The sequence below is a fragment of the Octopus sinensis genome, linkage group LG11, assembly GCF_006345805.1.
Source record: "Octopus sinensis linkage group LG11, ASM634580v1, whole genome shotgun sequence".
Lineage (NCBI taxonomy): Eukaryota > Metazoa > Mollusca > Cephalopoda > Octopoda > Octopodidae > Octopus > Octopus sinensis.
Window position 1 is genome coordinate 77,462,601 of NC_043007.1, and position 22,516 is coordinate 77,485,116.

Genomic DNA, 22,516 nt, shown 5'->3' on the forward strand with positions numbered 1-22,516 from the left:
TAAAGTACTAGAAAGTAAGAAATACAATATATATATATATATATATATATATATATATATATATATATATATATATATATATATATATATATATATATATATATATATACATAGTTAATCCAAACATGAAAACACAAAGAGAAACACAACAATGCGAGGACGTGGAACAAATATAGTATTATTGGACGCTCAAGAAGGAAGGGAAGAAGGAGGGCTTTACGTTTCGAGGGGAGTTCTTCGTCAGAAACATAGGAAAAGGAAAGATCCAGAGAGGGGAAGACGGAGAGAAAAAATCGCCAACGGTACACACGCGGTCAAATTTATATATATATATATATTGATATAAATGAATGCTTCATTCACTTATTATATGAGTAACGCTTTTCTGTTTTGCTTTGCATAATCTACATTGGGAATCTGCTTGGTTTTCCTCTATCTTGACTTTTATCCAATTAGTCCTTAATGCTTGATATTGTGCAGTTACTAACAAACTTTCTCTCTCGCTCTTCAGATTTCCTTTCTGCTACCGTAACCATGTCTCACTACTACTGTTCGTTGCAAATGTCTTTGGGAATCTAAGCATACAACGCCTTCTCCTGACAGTCAAATAATTTATATTCTTTTCTCTGGTTTTTGAGTTTGTTTGGGTTCATTATCATTATCATTATTATTATTATTATTATTATTATTATATTATTATTATTATTATTATTATTATTATTATTATTATTATTATTATTATTATTATTATTATCATGGCCGCCATACAGTGAAGTCACGGAAATTTGGTGCTCCGTAAGTTGAAAAAGTATTTGTAATATTTTCAGCTTTCTAAGGCTTTTCTAAGGCATTTTTATTGTTACCATTACATTTCTGAGATTGTCTGGACTGCGCAGATTGTACTTTTGTGTAGAGAAATCATGTTTTGCAGGGGTTGAGCTTAAATAATTGTTAAATTTTAACTGCTTTCGGCAAAAACAGATATTTTGCAATTTTCTGTAATTATTTAAAGATGGTTGATAAAAAAGCCATCATAATGTTCGATAAAGGAACGCGCTCCTTGTCGAGAAATATCAACATTGAATCGCCTAAACTTAATGACGTCACCAAGGGCAAAAGTGTTTCATCTGTCAGCAGCGACAAAACATACGGTGTCGACAACGAGAACAACAACAGCAACACCATCAAAAACAACAACAACAACAACGGTAACAACAATTCGAATGAAATGAAACATAGATATCGCCCCTGCGTTTTTTACGTCGGCGGCGAGAATTCAAATTGGCAAGAAAAATTGTAGAAAAAGAGGGGAGAAAGGTAGCTCTAACCCTCCATCTGATCTGATAGAAAACATCGCAAGATGCACAGTAACATACCGTTGCATCGGAGTAAAGTCTCGGCGGGTCGAAAATGCTCCCGAGAGCGAAGTACAAAAGTGCTTTGGGCGCGTGTGGGAACAGAAGGCCCCCATCACCCGAGGAGAGAAGTTTGGAACCATTGAGGTGAAATTTTGGACGGAAGAAGAAGCTAGATGTAATTCCACAATCGCTTTGAGGAATGACAACTTTTTCTTAATGCCTAGCTATCGCGGCCAACGTCTTGCCAAGATTAGGGTGCTGAAGGTGCCATCAGAAATATCCATTACCGGGTTAGTGGCGGCCATCTTGGCAAGTTTAGAAAAAAATGAAACCACAAAATTGGAGTTCAAGAAACTGCCTAAGTAAAACTGGTTAGGCATAGGTATGGAACTGACCTTGCAATGCAAGCAGGACCATATCGACCAGCTGCCCGATCTAATCGATCTGCCGGATGGTACTCACCTGGTGGGTAGAAAGCCAAGATGTCACAAATGTGGATCTACCAACGTTACAAATACCACAAGTGCAATATCATAACCAAGTGCTCTAGACTCCTACACCTGCTCCCACACCCTCGCTCACACCCACTCCCAAACCAAGACAAAGCAACTTTCCCCTGAATGCTCTTCCTCTCAAACCAATATCAACTGCAATGACATGGAGAAAGAAGAGCTGAACGATCAATGGTTCACAGCAACGAAAAGAGGGTAGGCGGAAGAAGAGGAGAGTACATAGCCCTACTCCAAGAAATCCATAACTGTAATACAATTCACAGCCACTCCAGCAAAAACAGCAAGAACGAAATCAACAACTTCGAAATCACCAACATCATCAACAGCATGAAATTAAAGAAACCGAGAAACAACCGATTACAGAACTTCAAAAATATTCATCAGACTCTAGACGAAATGTATCAATCAGGAACAGTTCTCGCTTTAAGGTGCCACATCTTTTGTATTTCAATTTCCAGGTCCTTATAGTTACTTAGTTTGTCAAATTCCTTTACAGGTATATGTTTATTAGTGGGGACACTTAATTTACATCTGCTAGTCTACAAGTATTTTCTTCCTTGTCTTTTATAATTATACCTGCTCAGTTAGCCTGGATCGTTCTGTCAGCGTTATTATTATTATTATTATTATTATTATTATTATTATTATTATTATTATTATTATTATTATTATTATTATTATCATTATCATCATCATCATCATCATCATCATCATCATCATCATCATCATCATTATTATTATTATTATTATTATTATCATTGAGTGAGATAGCAGTGCATGCCATCAAAGTGACACTGGGGTGAAATATACGAAGCTTAGTATACCCGTCATCACTACCCGTCTGATAAGAGTACACCAAGCACAGGTATCACAACCATATGTGCATGATATGGTGATCTCATATAAAGATAAATAGCGCATGACCTTGCTGGTGGGGCCCAGTTAGAATTTTCTCCAGGCCGAGTAACCCATCCTGCTCAAAAGGTCCCTGAATGAAGGTTGTTTAAGGATGTTGAACAAAACACCCCTGTTTCCAAAGGGGAATTATCCAAACCTCAAAGAATTCCTTTCAACACATAGCTATGATGCTCCCCCACTTTTGTCATACTTTCTAAGCCGTCAGGTTTTCAGTTGTATTCGTTGTTTCAATAGTTCCTTGGTTGCAGGGAGGTTTATAATGGCTGCTGTGATTTCTTTCTTATGTTATTGAATAAGAAGGGTAGCATCATTATCTTCATTTTCTGAGACCTAATTGTGATCATCCTGGTTTTTTTTTTAATCTCATTTCCTTGCTGATATATTTCTTCTTCAGACATGTTATACACCTAGTACAGGTACTCATGGATTGTTTGTTTCGTTTCGTAAGACTTTTTCATGCACTATGTATGTATATCTATGTGTATGCATATGTCTGTGCCATTGCGTTTGTGTTTGTATTCTGCCCCCACCTCTTGACTACAGGTCTTAGCTTCTCTACGTTCCCGTAACTTGGTGCGGCTCAGCAAAAGTAACGATAGAATAAGTGCAAAACTTTTAACCAAAGTAAGCAAAGAATGTAATTTGTCCGACTAAACCCTTCAAGGCTGTTCACCATCATGGCTGTAGTACAATGATTGAAACAAGTAAAAGGTAAAACGAAATCTAAGTTCAGTTTCTTTTAGTACTATTTACTCTGTTATATGTATAAGTCCTAGAGTTTGATTATAAATTTGTCTATACCACAGTAATCATGGAGCTTACGGATAATATTTCTTATTCTTATATTTTCTTATTCAGATTGAACTGAGAAAACGCAGCCCAAAATCGGGAAAGGATGTCGTCGTTTATGTATTCAGTGCAGAATGTAACAACAAACAGTACGGAATATAGTGTCACCATCGAAGAACTCAACTGGCAACAAGTTTTGATAAGACTTCCGTTTACTATTCTTATTGCATTAACAATGACCATTGGTTTCGTTGGAAACATTTTAACTATTTACGTTTATGGATTTCGTTTGAAATTATCACCAACTTATTTCTTTGTTGTGATGCTGGCTTGTACTGATTTGATAATATGTGCCTGTGTGACACCAGCTCGTATTGTCCAAAATATTTACCCTTTGATGTCAACCTGGGATATATTGTGCAAGTTCCATTTGAGCTTATCAGTATTCACAGGACTTTGTAACTATGGTTTTCTACTGGCCATTGCAACGGATAGATACAGAAAAGTATGCCAACCACTGAAGTATCAGATAACAATGAAAGCTGCTAAAATCATCACAGCCTGTATTTTTATTTTCTGTGCAACACAGGGAAGTATTGCTCTTCTTTACTATGGAAGTATCAAGAAACCGACTATTTATCCTGGTATGAATAGCTATTCCTGCTCAGCAAAAAACTACAAGAAGCCTAACTATTATCAACTTGGATTCTTTGCTCTCTACTTTCTGCTAGCAGTGTTTACGTTTGTTATTCTTGTTGTTCTCTACGGCATAATTCTTCGACGTATGAAAGTAATGAATAAAAGAAAAATTGCCATATCCCAACAAAACAGGAATAGCATCGCAAGCTTACCCTGTTCTGATAAGGGTCAACAAAAGTGGCTTGATGTACCAGAAACGGTTGATTCTAATCGATTATCCACGAGCGTTTCTCTAGACGTAGTTGAATTGTCTGTTACCGAAATATCATCTAAAGTTTCCTCGGATGAGATATCAACGGTATATACGAAAAACATTGCACCTCGTATGACTAAATTACGGGAAGCGGACAGCGAAAGACGAGCAAAAGAACAAGCCAAGAGGACAAAACGTACCACTATAACAATGATGATGATTACTGTCGTCTTCATAATGACCTATTTGCCTTGCACCGCTACATTGATAGTAAACGCAGTTGTGAAATCCCTAAGCTCGGCTCCGAAAGCAGCATTGTTTTTCTACTGGTTTGCACGACATAGTTTTTACATCAGTTCTTGCTCAAATCCCATTATTTACAGCTGCAGGAACAAAAATTTTATAGACGAAATTAAAAAGATATTTGGAATAAAACGGAAATAAATTGAAACAAACTATCTAATGGATGCAAAAACTCTAACAAAAAATTCTAAGAGATACACAGCTGCTGCTGCTTCTTCTTCTTCTTCTTTCTTCTTCTTCTTCTTCTTCTTCTTTCTTCTTCTTCTTCTTCTTCTTCTTCTTCTTCTTCTTCTTTGTTTCTCTCTCTCTCTCGCTCTATATATATATATATATATATATATATTATATATATATATATATATATATATATATATATATAAACAGAGAGATAGTGTATGTATGCATACACGCATGCTATCTACATACATATATAAATGCAGGAGAGTATTGTAGTTCGCTTGAAGCATTGCGTATTGTTTGTAAAGAATAAAAAGCTTTGAATGGTACACCAATGCACTATAATACAAATATAATACATTCATATATATAGACATGTACTCGGACGCATATATACATACATATACACAGACATGCAGATTATTTGTATATATATGCTTGTGTGTGTGTGTGTGTAAAGGCTCAAAGGCTGAAACTTCGAAATTACTGTCAACCTTTCTTGTAAAAACTTATAAAAAATATTTTTTATCTATTTCTTCAACGTTTATTTTATATCTTTATAAATTTTGGCTTTCTTGAAGACAACGAAGATTCCCAAGAATGTTTGCCCCATTTTTATGTATCAATATTTGCATAAAACTAAGGCGGCGAGCTGCCAGAAACGTTAGCACGCCGGGCGAAATGCTTAGCAGTATTTCGTCTGCCACTACGTTCTGAGTTCAAATTCCGCCAAGGTCGACTTTGCCTTTCATCCTCTCAGGATCGATAAATTAAGTACCAGTTACGCACTGGGGACGATATAATCGACTTAATCCGTCTGTCTGTCCTTGTTTGTCTCCTCTGTGTTTAGCCCCGTGTGGGCAGTAAAGAAATACGTATTTCGTCTGTGTTTACGTTCTGAGTTCAAATTCCGCCAAGGTCGACTTTGCCTTTCATCCTTTCGGGGATGATAAATTAAGTACCAGTTACGCACTGGGGACGATATAATCGACTTAATCCGTCTGTCTGTCCTTGTTTGTCTCCTCTGTGTTTAGCCCCGTGTGGGCAGTAAAGAAATACGTATTTCGTCTGTGTTTACGTTCTGAGTTCAAATTCCGCCAAGGTCGACTTTGCCTTTCATCCTTTCGGGGATGATAAATTAAGTACCATTTGCGTTCTGGATCGATAAATTAAGTACCAGTTGCGTACTGGGGTCGATCTAATTGACTACCCCCCTCCCCCAAAATTTGGGTCCTTGTGCTCAGAGTAGAAAAGAACATTTACATAAAACTGAATTATTTCTTTTTTATACCCCTTTTATAATCAAAGAATATTCATAAATAAATTTTATATAATTTTCCATTGATAATCAGTTGGTCACAAAATAAATCATATCTTCTTCTGTCATTTACGTATATAATATATTCTAATGCTCAAAAAACTATGGCGAGAAAGTCAACACCAATTTAATCAGTATATAAAAAAAGAAAACAAACGCCAAATATATTCAATTCTTGATAATGATGTTGTGAAGGTCCGGAAACTTCGGATGTGGATTTACGTACTCTACTCTTCCAAACCAGCAGTGGAGAGCTAATAAATATGAAAAGTATAAAATAAAAAAGATAAAGCTTCGATATAATCGAGTATTTAATAAAACACGCATAAAAGAAAGGCCGTTTCGTAATAACATAGTGGTATGGATATAAAGCCGAGAGAAACTAAACATCATCTAGCAGAGCTTTGGACTCTACTCACCTCAAGCCATGCTTGTATGCAGCTATCGTTGGATCATGTAAATGCAATAATATGTAATGATATATGTAACTTTCAGCATCTACCAGCTAATACTGATGAGCTGAAACAATTGTAGGGATTTGTAATAAAATCGTTCCTTTATTCCAGCTTCTCGTATTAAAATTCTTTATTATACACACGTGCGCGCGCACACACTCAGACATGCGCACATACACACACACACACACACACACACACACACATGTATATATATATATATATATATATATATATACATACTAGACTGCTCGTGACCCGTTGGTTCGGGTCACCGGGAAACTCTGAGTTCCCAGCAACTGTGTTTCGTGGGTTTTTTTCTTTCTTTTCCAGGTTATTTCGCATGCTTTCAAAGAATATTACTTCGAAACCACGCGTAAACGGCTCCTTTCCCCATAAAAGGAAATATTTGGCTACTATTTCTTGCACGCCCTGCTACCATGTAACAAGTATTTCGGGTCCTTTATCGCAAATAGCTGTTATGTGGTAGCAGGGTTTGCTAGAAATAGCAGTCAAATCTATGGAAAAAAAACTGTTTCACACCGAGGTTACGAACGCGTCTTTTACGAAATATTTGCCATATTTTTAAAGTCATTTTCACTTTAAGATAGTTTTTCAAATATAGCAAAAATAATTTTTGTAATGGTATTTACTTGAAAATAATTTAGAAAAACATTAAAATATTATCTGTTAAAATATAAATACTTACTGTACAAACAATTTAAATTTTTTAAATCACCTTCACTTAAAGATATTTCTAAATGATTAAACTATTGTATCTAAGAAACTACAGAGATGTAGCAAATGACTTAATCCGTGATCGTGTGCTGAAGCAAAAACTATTGCAGCGTGGAAGATGCTTGTAATTCGTTGTGTGCGGCCTTTCAGCAGCGCTTTGCTCAACTGTTCGGATCGAGTGGTGGTGGGATGCATAATGAGAGTGACTTCAGTGTCTACCTGGACGGCCTGCCACGACTCTCGGCCAGCGAGGCGGAGTGCTGCGAAAGACCGATAACAGCCTGGGAAGTACATGAAGCAATGAAAAGTTGCACAAAAAAGCAGATCACCGGGTTTGGATGGTCTGCCCTACGAGCTTTATAGTTCAATGCAAGACTTGTTTGCGGGCTTCTTAGCAGACGTCAACCTCAACTGGCAACAAAATGAGAGAATCCCCACTTTTGTGTGTCGAATGGTGGTGGTACAGCTGGGAAAAGACTCAAACAAAAAGGACGTTATAAGAGAATTTAAGGCCCATCATTCCGCTCAATGTAGAGTTGAAGATTTTGGCCAAAGCTTTAGCCAAGAGTTTGGCGCTTGTCGTGGACAAGCTGATTGGCAAGGCGCAAACATGCATTGTCCCAACCGAGACTATTCACGACAACCTCCACTTCATGCGCTTCATCATAGAGAAGGTGGGTAACGAAGCTGGCATGGGTAGGGCTTTGATCAATTTATATCATAGGGTCGACCATCAATACTTGGCAGCTGTTCTCAGGGCAGCCTGTGTCGGTCCGGTTTTCTGTGGTTGAATGCTGCTTTGTACAGCGGCACCTGCTCGGTTGTTCGGGTGAATGGTCTCCTTTCAGAACCATTCAGCATTTTGCGCTCAGTCCGTCAAGGGTGCCCTCTCTCTTCCCTTCTGTATGTACTGACTCTTCAGCCATTGCTGCAGAAGTTGGGGACTTTGAGCTAGAGTGTGGGAGAAGCATGTCTGCTTACGCCGATGATGTCACCGTGATACTGTCGAGTCAGAGATATGTAGACCTGATTGGCGACACATTAAAAGAATATGAAACTGTGAGAGGAGCAAAAATTAAGGCGGAAAAGTCAGTGGGCTTGCAACTCGGCACCTGGAGAAGCAAGTCCATGCCGTCCAACAGCGTCGTCGGGTGCTGGACAGACGGTCCGGTTAAATTGCTTGGGGTCTGGCTCGGTTCGGACCTCCAGGTGGAGAAAAACTGAGACGAGGTGACGAGAAAGGTGGCCAATCTGACCCACAAATGGGCCGAGAGGAAGCTGTCCCTGAAACGTCGAGCCGAGGTAGCGAATGCGTACATCTCATCCACTATCTATTACCGCTTGACCGTCGTCCTTTGCCCCACTACTAGTTGACCAAGCTGGTGCACTAACTCTTCCGCTTTCTGTGAAAGGGGCACGTTCCACTGGTCAAGCGTTCCATATGCTGTCAACGGCCGCTGGATGGAGGGCTGGGCATGCCGTGGTTACTGATACGCAGACATACGCTCAGGCTTCGGCGTCTCCAGTGTTTCCTGGACGGTGAGCAGGTGTGATCGCCGTTTGTCAGAGTTCCACAGCTCGTCTCTTTGACTAAGCTGCAATCCTGGATTAAACGTAGACCGAGGAAGGGCACTTTGACCCCCACCAGGCGGCAATGCGATCGGTACTAGTTTCACTCTAGCGTTCTATAGAGGCTTAGTGGAGGAAAAGTGCGACAACGTTCTCGGAGAAACTCTAGGCGTCGACGAGGATCAACTTACTAGTCCGTTTCGAAGAAATTTCGGGCCAGGGCCTATGGATAAATCTGCCCGTTCGGGAAAAACTTTACAGGCACGAAAGTGCTGTCAGCTGGGCCTGCCCGAGGTGTTCTCAGAGCGACGAAACCGTTCTGCACACACTCGTCCAGTGCCCTAGCATTTCTGACATGTGGGTTTATATCGAATAGCTGCTGTCGCGTGTAGGACATAATGAAGATTGCCTCGCCGGCTTCCTTTAACCGTGAGCAGAAGGCAATTTTCGTTCGTCTCTAAAGCCCTTTGTATCGTCCTGTCGGGTCCTTTAATGTATCTTTATATTAACCCTTGTGGCCCATAAAAGAAATTATTATTATTATTATCACTATTATTATTATTATTATTATTTTTTTTTTTTTTTTGTGTGTCTGGAGTAAGAGGACGCTTGTTCGTGGATCGTAAGTTTTCTTGAAAATTTGCTTTTTATTAGCCGGTATTCCATATTTTGTTGAGCATCTAACTAAATAACTCAACTAGCTGCAAGAGTGACGAGCTGGTCAGACGCGAATTCACACCTTAAATGGGAAAATTTTGAGATTTAAAATTGAAACTTTCATAACTTAAAACAAAAAAATGTTCAAATGGCTTCCTAAATCGAGGGAAGCGTTGACTGTTGGAACAGCCACTATGACGTTATTTTCCCACCACTAGTTGATGTGGTCGAAAACGAAGCGCAGACAGCAGCAGCAACAACAGTGGCGGCGCAATGGCCCAATGGTTAGGGCAGTGGACTCACGGGCGGAGGATCGCGGTTTCGATTCCCAGACCAGACGTTGTGTGTTTATTGAGCGAAAACACCTAAAGCTCCACGAGGCTCCGGCAGTGCGAGGGGGGGGGGCGACCCCTGTTGTACTCTTTCGCCCCAACTTTCTCTCACTCTTTCTTCCTGTTTCTTGTCCCCGACTTCCTACGCAACCGCTGAGCCTGGATGCGCATTCATCCATCTGTCGATGCTCTCGGTGTCGGGGGTTGGCCTGCTTTCTCTTCTGCGGATCTTACGAATAGCAAAGGACCACGTTTCGGACTTCTCCCAAGAGAACGAAGACTGCTTCGCTCAACAAACAAACAAGCAGCAACAACAAATACAGCAACAGCCATGACAGCAACAACAACAACAATAGAACCAACAGCAGCAACAACGAGCAAGATATATTTTTGAATGACGCAGGCGCAACCACCACCACCACCACTACTATCGCCACCATCAAAACAAATACAATAATCCTTCACCATATCGCGGTTCACTTATCGCGGTTTGCTATTTAAGCTTACGTCGATTTCTCCATGGTGTTGTTTTGTATTTATAATAAAATAAATATATACAAATTATACAAATAATGCAAATAAATATACAATACAGTACTGTTTATACTTCAAGGATTTTCCCCCATCGCGGGGAGGTTTGGAACGTAAAACCCGCGAAAGTCGAGGGATTACAGTATTAATAAAACGACAACAGTGGCCGTTCTTTTTTTCTATATAGAATGAGAACAATTTTGCCTGTCGGAAAATTGAAGAAGTTGAGTTAACTGAAAAAATATTGAGTGACGTTAAGCCGTACTTAACGAAGAATAGCAGAACAGTCTTCCGTAACACAGAGGACGAAGTACAAGAAAACGCTAAGAAAAAAAAACATTATATATAAATATATTTCGATTATGGTAAAGAGACTGGAGATAGCGACGCAGGCCCAGATCGAAAAGTGCCTGAGACTGGTCTGAGTGTAAAATCATTTGGCAAAGAAAATGCAACGACAGCCTTTAAACCATGCTTTTTTACTTCAAATTTTCAAAAACTTAAAAAAACACTTTTTCCCCTTTAGCAGCACCAAGCAAATTCCTGGTACTATGTGTAACTGGTGTCGCTAAAGTGAAACCCTCAAAACAAAAACAGATGAATAGTGACAGACGATTAAAAGAAGAAAAGTGCAATGAATAAAAGCGAAAAGCTGAATGTGTGTGTATGTGTGTGTAGTGGTCAGAATTTTGGATGAAGCTGGCTTTTGGGAGTGGCTGATAGGTATATGTTTGTGTATGTGTGTGTGTATGTATGAGTATGTCTGTATGTATATGATTGCGTGTGTTACCGTTTTGAATTGCTTTCTGTTATTGAACTTAAATTGATCCCTGGTTATTAAAGGCCCGACCACACACACACACACACACACACACACACACACACACACACACACATTTGTTTTAAGTTTTGTATTCATTTGAACTGCGGTCATGCATCAGATAACGTGGTAAGTCTTATGTTCCGAAATTTAAATGTTGAATTTGTTTTAATTATAAAATTACACCTCAACTATAAACACATCTTTTGGCTTTGGAAAACAGAACCTTTTCTTTGTCTTTCTATATTTTTTTGTTAGAATTTCTCTGTTTTGGCCAGCATTTTTCCAATTTCTTTTTTCTTGTATCAAGCAATGGATGGAAGCATTAAAAAAATTAAATTCATAGAACCGGACAAAATCAAATTAATTTTAATCGAAATGATGGAAAGAAGTAAACATTTTCCTCCTTTCCTTAATACCAACAAGGGCATAGTATGAGGGAGATCTGGCTGTTATTTCTAGCAAATGAAACAACTTTGGTTCATTTGTTGATGTGTATAAGTAAACAAAAGTAAAGAAAAAACAAACACTAGCAAACACACACACATATATATATATATATATATAATCAGCCGAAATTACTACGATGATCCGGTTCTTGACTGAAGACTGAGGGGTTCGAATGTCCTGTCCATGTTTATTGTATCGTCTTCTATGAGTTATACGTTCTTGTCCATGTTGTATTTTTCTACATACCTTAATATATATATATATATATATATATATGAATGTATGTATACATAATTTATAGCTTAGCCCAGTCTTCAGTTCTTGTCAAAGTTTTCAAATATATTATATGAATGTATGTATACATATTTATGTGGGATCTCGTCCGTTTCACTTACAAAATCTGGATTCTTTAAAGGAAGTAAAAATTTTGAAAATTGATCTTTCATGTGTTATATAGTATTCGAGTTGGATGTTAAAGTATAAATTTTACAGATTACAACCTTAAAGTTGACGCCACTTCAACACAGATAATTTCTGTTTCATTATTGGCTAAAAATAGGCAGTTTTTTTTTCATTTCAATTTTTAAACGTCTCTCTCTCTCTCTCTTTTACTCTTTTACTTGTTTCAGTCATTTGACTGCGGCCATGCTAGAGCACCGCCTTTAGTCGAGCAACTCGACCCCGGGACTTATTCTTTTTGTAAGCCCAGTACTTATTCTATCGGTCTCTTTTTGCCGAACCGCTAGGTGACGGGGACGTAAACACATAAGCATCGGTTGTTGGGGGGGACAAACACAGACACGCAAACACACACACACACATACATAAGAATGATAAGAACGACAGAAATAGGGTAAGTGAGTCTCTTCATTCTCCTTCTCTCTCTGACAGTAGCCTCGGGCCGACCAAAGTCTTGTGAGTGGATTTCGTAGACGGAAACTGAAAGAAGTCTGTCGTGTATATGTATATGTATTTCTTGCCGATAGAGAAAGAGCCAGTTTCTAACTTTGATCCAAGGCTACATCACTGGAATTTCATCATCAACTACAAGGTATTTTTATATGTATTTTTTTATGTATGTAAAAAAAATAATAAATGCGCCCTTTTAAAGCCTAGCCAAGGTCATGGGCCCGGTTTCCCGGTTTCTATGGCGTAAGTGTTCCCCAGCTGGACGGGATGTCAGTCTATCGCAGCGTTACTCATTTTTGCCAGCTGAGTGGACTGGAGTAACGTGAAATGAAGTGTTTTGCTCAAGAACACAATGCGTCGCCCGGTCCAGGAATCGAAACCACAATCTTACGATCATGATGCTAAAACCCTAACCACTAAGCCATGTGCCTCCACGTATATGTATATACTTGTGTATTTATCTGTGTTTGTCTCCCCACTATCACTTGACAACCGATGTTGCTGTGTTTAAGTACTAGTAACTTAGTGGTTCGGCAAAAGAGACCGATACAATAAATACTAGGCTTACAAAGAATAAATCCCGAGGTCGATTTCTTCAACTAAAACTCTTTAAGGTGGTGCTCCAGCATGGCCGCAGTCAAAATGGTGGCTAAAACAAGTAAAAGAATAGTTCCGAATTGTTTAGTTTGATTTTCTATGAATTTTTAAGTAATAACTACATCGAATGCACTCTATATTCACACTCTCTTTACTCTTTTTTTTACTCTTTTACTTGTTTCAGTCATTTGACTGCGGCCATGCTGGAGCACCGCCTTTAGTCGAGCAACTCTACCCCAGGACTTATTCATTGTAAGCCTAGTACTTATACTATCGGGTTCCTTTTACCGAACCGCTAAGTTACGGGGACGTAAACACATAAGCATCGGTTGTTGGGGGGGACAAACACAGACACGCAAACACACACACACACATACATATATACGACGGGCTTCTTTCAGTTTCCGTCTACCAAATCAACTCACAAGGCTTTGGTCGGCCCGAGGCTATAGTACAAGGCACTTGCCTAAGGTACCACGCAGTGGGACTGAACCCGAACCATGTGGCTCGTAAGCAAGCAACTTACCACACAGCCAGATTTCATGGAATTAGTACAGATTACTCTTTTAACATTTCGCTCTCACTTGCAAATTAAACGAAGAGCTAAAACGAATAAGATGGCTTCTTCATTAGTTCGACATTAACGGTGTCGTCGTTGTCCTCGACTTCTTCGCTTGTGGAAGGATTCCAGCTGAGGTCTTTTGCCAACCACAGCCATCTTGAGCTGATTCCAAGCTGCCAAACCTCTTGTTTTGATGGCTTTTGAAAAAAAAATGGGATTTACCATAGTCTCTGTATTGTGAAATTAAGAGTTTGTTGACTTAGAAGGATGAATATCAAATACTTAGTCCTTAAGTAGACAAACCGGAATGTTTATGTGCAATTAACTAAACACCGACCCATCCCGTCGTTTCTTTGCATCACCATTGTCATCAACAGCATATATCTGAGAACAAGAAAACGGTGGGAAAATTATCCTTTTGTTTAAATACCACTCCAAATAGTAAATAACGCTAGCAGACACCCTCCCACACACACGCATACACACAGGCGCGCGTGTGCGCACACAAATAGACACAATAAACAATGTTTACATTCTTTCACAGTGTATGTTCCCTACTCAAAACCATCGGCCTTGTTCTCGGTCCCTATCATATTCATCATGAATAATTATTCTCTTCTTTCATATATTTTTATATGCATGTGTACATATACGTGTGTATATATATATATAATATATATATATATATATATATATATATATACTCTCTTTTACTCTCTCTTTTACTTGTTTCAGTCATTTGACTGCGGCCATGCTGGAGCACCGCCTTTAGTCGAGCAACTCTACCCCAGGACTTATTCATTGTAAGCCTAGTACTTATACTATCGGTTCCTTTTACCGAACCGCTAAGTTACGGGGACGTAAACACATAAGCATCGGTTGTTGGGGGGGACAAACACAGACACGCAAACAAACACACACACACATACATATATACGACGGGCTTCTTTCAGTTTCCGTCTACCAAATCAACTCACAAGGCTTTGGTCGGCCCGAGGCTATAGTACAAGGCACTTGCCTAAGGTGCCACGCAGTGGGACTGAACCCGGAACCATGTGGCTCGTAAGCAAGCAACTTACCACACAGCCAGATTTCATGGAATTAGTACAGATTACTCTTTTAAACATTTCGCTCTCACTTGCAAATTAAACGAAGAGCTAAAACGAATAAGATGGCTTCTTCATTAGTTCGACATTAACGGTGTCGTCGTTGTCCTCGACTTCTTCGCTTGTGGAAGGATTCCAGGAGGTCTTTTGCCAACCACAGCCATCTTGAGCTGATTCCAAGCTGCCAACCTCTGTTTTGATGGCTTTTGAAAAAAATGGGATTACCATAGTCTCTGTATTGTGAAATTAAGAGTTAGAGTTTTGAACTTAGAAGATGAATATCAAATACTTAGTCCTTAAGTAGACAAACCGGAATGTTTATGTGCAATTAACTAAACACCGACCCATCCCGTCGTTTCTTTGCATCACCATTGTCATCAACAGCATATATCTGAGAACAAGAAAACGGTGGGAAAATTATCCTTTTGTTTAAATACCACTCCAAATAGTAAATAACGCTAGCAGACAACCCTCCCACACACACGCATACACACAGGCGCGCGTGTGCGCACACAAATAGACACAATAAACAATGTTTACATTCTTCACAGTGTATGTTACCTACTCAAAACCATCGGCCTTGTTCTCGGTCCCTATCATATTCATCATGAATAATTATTCTCTCTCTTTCATATATTTTTATATGCATGTGTACATATACGTGTATATATATATATATATATATATATATATATATATATATATATATATATATATATTATATATATATATACTCTCTTTTACTCTCTCTTTTACTTGTTTCAGTCATTTGACTGCGGCCATGCTGGAGCACCGCCTTTAGTCGAGCAAATCGACCCCGGGACTTATTCTTTGTAAGCCCAGGACTTATTCTATCGGTCTTTTTGCCGAATTGCTAAGTGACGTAAACACATTGTCAAGCAATGTAGGGGGACAAACACAGACACACAAACACACACACACACATATATATATATATATAATATATATATATATATATATATATATATAACTGAAATGCGTTTCGACCGCTTGGATCGCGCTTTCAAGGCCACTACATCCCGTCCGATTGACTCCGAAATTTCAGGGACATGTGAAATGAGGTGACGATGCCCGTGGGCTACCTTAGAAACCCCTATCTTAAAAGGGTCGTTGGTAGGGCCAAAAACCCACTTTGACAAGTCCACTCTCGTTCTTTAATGTATCTGTCTTCCTCAACTCACTCTCGCTATTTCCTCTCTTCCCAGCACTTTTTCACTCACTCTATTTCCTACATTCCCATCATTTTCACTTCGTCAAACGGCCTTCTTTTATGTATCTGTCTGCATTCACAGAGAGAATTACCATCGCCACCACCAACACACAATCATGACAACAAATATTATGAATCTCGCCATCGCATTCTATTGTCTGCCTATCAACGCGCCGATCGAGCAAATACAAACAGAACACACCAACGAGCGTTCGTGTTCTGGTGATAACGTAGGTTTTTCGTATCTATTACATTTTAAAATTTATTTAGAACCCTGCAAATTTTTCGTGCTAATTTTCATTTTTTACTACTTTATTATTTTTTCTTAAATTGATGATTTTATTAAAATTAATTCTAATTGACTGGGTCAACAGTTCGTTTCGTCGGAGGATATGGAAATTCCTATTACCCGTCAGAGAAATAACTCCAGCAGCTCACAACTATTTCAACAAAGACACGGTTACCTGCTTACCAGTCGAATTCAGCGTCAACGCTCACGTGAGAGACACTCCAACACACACACACACACCACACACACACATATATATACACATATATATATATATATATATATATATAATATATATATAATGTGTGCATTATGTGGTCGGTCGGTTCAGCTGAAAATATGCACACCTATGTTAAAAGTGCTCAAATGAAACGCGTGACCTCTAGGACAAAATTCCTCATCTATAAAATGTGGCCCCAGTAGACCCGAATGAAATCGGGTTATATTAACCAAAATGTGAAAAGGGGTCTAAATGGGGCTGGAATTCTCTGTTACATCAAACTAAAAAATTTGCGCCAGCCTTTTAACCGTCAATGTGTTGCCGTCCATGATGAAGAAGTTTTGAATGCTTGCCATCGTGAGTCTACTGTCGTAAGAAAGAATTACTTCAAAAATTGGTGTTTATGAATTTTCTTTTACATCAAGTTCAAAATTTTACGCCAGCCGTTAAACTGTCAAAACGTTGCTGTCCGTCGTTAAGAAATGCCAGCCATGGTGACTCTACTATCCTCAGATTCTATCCCTTCAAACTTTGGTTTCCAATATTTTATTATTTTTATTCAGCTCGCAAGTTCGTCTGTCCCTTTTAAATGTTAGTTATGTTTTGCTGTCTGCCTTGAAGCAGACCTTTCCGTTGTTACTGCCTGATATTTATGATTGATCTTTCTAAATACTTTTTTTCTCAACTTACTCAAGATCTTTTGTTGTTTATAAATGGGAGAGAGATAGATAAAGATAGAGAGTAAGAGAAAGCAAGGGAGAGTCCGAGAGAAAAGAAAAGTAAGAGAGTGGGGAAAGTGAGAGAGAAAAGAGAGAGAAACAAAGAGGGAGAATCATCATCATCGCTTAACGTCCGTTTTCCGTGCTAGCACGGGTTGGACAGTTTGACCGGGGTCTGGGAAGCCAGGAGGCTGCACCAGGTTCCAGTCTGATCTGGCAGTGTTTCTACAGGTGGATGACCTTCCTAACGCCAACCACTCTGTGAGCGTAGTGGGTGGTTTTTTCGTGCCGCCGGCACAGGTGCCAGGGGGGTTTGCAGCGGCAACGATCGGTTGGTGCTTTTTACGTGCCACCGGCAGAGAAGCCAGTCAAGGCGGCGCTGCAATCGGCCACGTTCGGATGGTGCTTTTTACGTGCTGAAAGGAAGCAACATATATAGGAAAATGTGTCTTTGAAAAGGCACTTAAATTTCAAAAACTCGTAAATGTTTAAAATACATTTATTTACATACTAGCAGCATAGCCCGGCGTTGCCCGGGTATGTAAGAGCCCCTAGTAGGCAACGACTAATCCCATCTGGTCCTTTCCGTCAAGGGAACGAAGGCGCATGTGTAGGTTGCAATGTCTTCTCTTCACTCGAATACTTCTGTTATACGAATGTTCCTAGCTGTCCTTTGGGCGATAAAAAGGTCGAGTTGTGTCCCCTAGACAGTTTGTGTTTAATACACAAATCGGTTTGCTATGTGTGCCACATATGATTTAATTAACCGATTTTTTCCAGTAATAAAGTAACCTATTGGAATAAAAAGGGCCATATAGCTCCTTGGAGCAGACATGATCTCGCTGTGAATTTAAAAAAAATTCCTGCCAATTTGTGAAAGATATTGTCGAAAAGATGTCATCTTGAATTTGAACGCGATTTCCCAAAATGGCATGATTTTATCGATTTTTTCTGATGGTAAGGTATTGCATGGAAAACTAACATCAGAATTAAGTTTCTTAGGGTAACATTAAGCTTCACATGATGAGTGGTCCAAATCAATTGCAAGTTGTGAAAACTACAACAGAAAATGTGTTGCATATAAAAGCTTAGATTCTCGACCCCATGTCGAATTTATCGATTATTTTCAGAACTGGGGGAACTATTCAAAATTTTCGCTGCGTTAGTTTGGAATTATGACATTGGGCTATGTGTGTGTCAAGTTTCATCAGAACCGGTTGAAAGCCGTGGTCAGAGTGAGGGTACAACCTGACAGACACACACACACAGACAGACAAACTGCCGTTTATATATAGAGAGATATACCAAACTAGTTTCAACAATATTTTTTGTTTATCAATGGTAAAAGGGTAAAATTAGAAAAACATCGTTATAAGTTTCAATGTTGACAAATCAAAATGTTTCAATGTTGACAAACTGAAATGTTTCAATGTTGTTAAATTAAAATGTTTCAATGTTGATAACTTATCATGTTCAAAACAGAAGGTGTAGGTTTGAAATTAAAACTGCATATTATTTGTTAGAATGTACAAGGTTCATTTATTTCAGTGGTGGGCGACAAGACATACTGAAAAAAAAAAAACAATATGAGAATTGAAATAGTGTAAAAGGGGGAAATTACGGTTTCTCAGATCTTTAAACTGTCGCTTCCGCTTGCAATGGTATGCTTTTGGAAAAAATGTATTTACAAATTTTTTTTCCGCGAGCAGATCTGATTTTGATTCGTTAAAAAATCGATGACGTTTTTCTTCCGTGGTCAAGCTTGTCGTTCTGCTGGGTTGGTTTCCTTGCAGGATAGGTTATAGGTCGTTCCGGTTGATTGGTTTTCTAAAAGGGTCTTTGTGATTATAAATTATGTGTATGTACGTTCTCTGTATGCTTGTGTGTGTGTGTGTGCGTACATGTGCATCCGTGTGTGTGTGTGCATGTGTGAGTTTGTATATATGTGAATGTGTATGTGTGAATGTGTGTATATGTGCATGCGCATATGTATGTGTATATGTGTGATGTGTATATATGTATATGTATGTGTATAAGTATGTATATTTGTATGTGTGTATATGTGAATATGTATGTGTGTGTACGTTTTAGGATTGGCTTAATTGTTGTTGATGTCAAGGACAGGAACAGATAAGGCAGAGAATACCTACACATACGCTTCCCCACATACTTACATATATACATATACATACTCTCCCACACATACAGATGTATATACTTATACATACACTCCTACCTATATACATCATACAGGCCCACATACTCATACATATACCTACAGACCTACCTACACACACACTTGCATATACATACAGACCCTTACACACATGCCAACACCCACACATACAGGCACACACATACATATACGTACAGATCCACAAGACACATACATATACTTACAGACCCGCCACATACATAAGTATACAGATACATGCACACACACACACACACACACACACAGACGTATGTATATATATATATTCATATGTGTGTGTGTGTATGTATGTGTATGTGTGTGTGTATGTGTGTGTGTGTGCGTGCATGTATGTGTGGAGGCGCAATGGCCCAGTGGTTAGAGCAGCGGACTCGCAGTCGGAGGAGTGCGGTTTCGATTCCCAGACCGGGCGTTGAGTGTGTTTATTGAACGAAAACACCTACAAGCTCCACGAGGTTCCGGCAGGGAGTGGTGGCGACCCCTGTTGTCTTTCGCCCCAACTTTCTGTCACTCTTTCTTCCTGTTTCTTGAATAACGTTGCGATGGACTGGCGTCCTGTCCAGCTAGGGGGAACACATACGCCACAGAAACTGGGAAATCTGGCCCGTGAGCCTGGCTACGCTTGAAAAGGGCGACGTTTATCCTATATATATATATATATATATATATAATATATATATATATATATATATATATATATATTTACATACATCCATACATAAATAAACATACGAATGGAGATAAACGTACAAGCACTGCAAACAGCTCATATGGATAAAAACAAGCATAGATAGAGAAAAGCGAAAGAAAAGCTAATTCACAATTTGTATGACATACTTTAAACCAGAACAAAGCAAAGTACATCATGTTTTTTTGCTTTTGTTTTTGAGTTGTGTTTTTGTCGTTTTGTTCACTTTGCCAAGTTGATGCATTTGCTTAAGGGCCACTTTATTTGCTTTAACCACTCTTTCACATTACAGCTGCAGCAAAACAGAACGCTCAAGTGTTCCTGTTAGAGATTGCTTATGTATGACGTCATACCTTAGGAATATTCTTTTTTGCTCGTCCCATTGTACCCTGGTACAGAGATGTACTAAAGATAACAACCAAATAGACCTTAAATCATGCACCACCACCAACACCTCGACATCCCTTCTCTTTTTTTTTACATAATCGTATGTAGAGTGCTGTGAGCGCTTGCAGACACTCTAGGTGCTAAGCACCCTGCCTCGGTCTATGCTTGATCCAGGACTGCAACTCCGTCAAAGAGACGAGCTGCAGAAAAGCGCGTTCAACAAGTCTGCGCATCACACCCATCAGTCTGTCGACGACAAGTGCCAACCTCTTTGCTAACACCATGGCCAAAAGTTTGTAATCTGTTTTTAGTAGATTTACCGGCCTAAAGTTATCAACAATGTCCCCCTATTCGGATCCTTTCTCAGTAGCGTCACCACACCTCGGCTCACAGATCCGGTTATTCTCTCATTCCGATGCCAGTTACGGTAGACGTCGTCCAAAACCTCACCAAACAAGCTTGGCATATGTATATAACGCTCGAAGAGCAAACCATCCAAACCCAGAGACCTCTCCCTCGTGCAACTAACCAACGTTTCGTGTATATCTTCAGCTTTTATCAGCATTTCACAGAACTCCACATCCCTAGCCGAAAACCGCAGCATAACATCAAGGTAGGAAATGAAGTTCACCTCCGCCTCTACGCCCCGTAGTGTTCAGAAAAATACCTCTGAAATTCCGCACAAATTTTCTTTGACTCGTGTAGCATGCGCTTGTCCCGACCCCTCCAAGACCGAATTGTAGGTTTATTACCACTTTGCGCCTCGGCCACCCGAGCCCATCGAACGGCTTTCGCTCCCTTCTGTTTTAGAGCACGCGCACTAGCTCTGACAATGCAGCCTTCGTACTTTGTGTTGAAGAATTAGTTCAGAAACATTCACGCTGCCAGCACGTCGGTCACTATGCTTCTATTGAGTGCCTCTTCTAATTTCCTAACTAGATCTCCCTCTACACTAGTCTTCCCTATCGCTAGTTCCCTGCTACATTCTACAGCTTCTACTCCAATCACCCGTTTTAGCCCTCCCCCATATCCATTGGTTGTTGACGACTGCACCCGTCAACTTTCGATGGACTAACTTGCTAAGCCAGTCTCTGAAAGTCTGACGCACCAGGAAGGGCGCGTTCAGCTTCCAGTATCCAGGTCCCTACCTATGAAGCCTATCTAGGTCAACCGTACAGATCACAAATTTGTGGTTTGTGTAGTTGACGAATTCAAATTCTGGACAACCTATGCTATCCTATCTGGTGGCCTACAAAGTACTCTATCTAGATAAGATCTTGATGACCCGACAGATTTTGCGCATGTCCACACTATAGTATTCGGGAAATCCAGTCTGAACCTGTCTGCCAGCTGGAAACGACTGAGTAGGTTTGCGCACCCACCTTTCCTATCTGCTAGCACTACCAATCCACACGTGCATCTAAAACGGCTTTCCATTCGCCCGCTAATACTAAAGAATGAGACGACCTTAGAAAGGCCTCCAGGCGTCTGAAGAACTTCGGCTACCCAGCTCTGATTGGTGCGTACACTGCGACCAGTCTAATAGCACTGCTTTCGTTATCGTTCGCGTCCATGACCACCGACTTACCTTCCGAGTCCAGGAAAACCGACCCTATCTCGAGATCCAGGTCTTTCCTGAGCAACATTGCCATCCAACTTCCCATTACCGGTCGACTAAGAGATACGAAAATCTCGAAAATGGGTGCCAAGGCCCGTGTGTTGATCTTCGTCGCAATGACGGCTATTACGTCCAGACTTAGCCACCTAAGATCGT

General features: G+C 39.7%; 1 protein-coding gene across 1 annotated transcript in view; it reads left to right on the forward strand.

Annotated features, from left to right (window-relative positions):
• LOC115217164 (alpha-2 adrenergic receptor-like) overlaps positions 1-5,083 on the forward strand; it is a 12,741-nt gene extending 7,658 nt beyond the window's left edge. Inside the window, exon 2 of the mRNA XM_029786789.2 lies at positions 3,647-5,083. Within this exon, the coding sequence (XP_029642649.1) occupies positions 3,684-4,913 (1,230 nt within the window). The 5' untranslated portion in view covers positions 3,647-3,683 and the 3' untranslated portion in view covers positions 4,914-5,083. The remainder of the gene's footprint in view (positions 1-3,646) is intronic.
• The last annotated feature ends 17,433 nt before the right edge of the window (positions 5,084-22,516 follow it).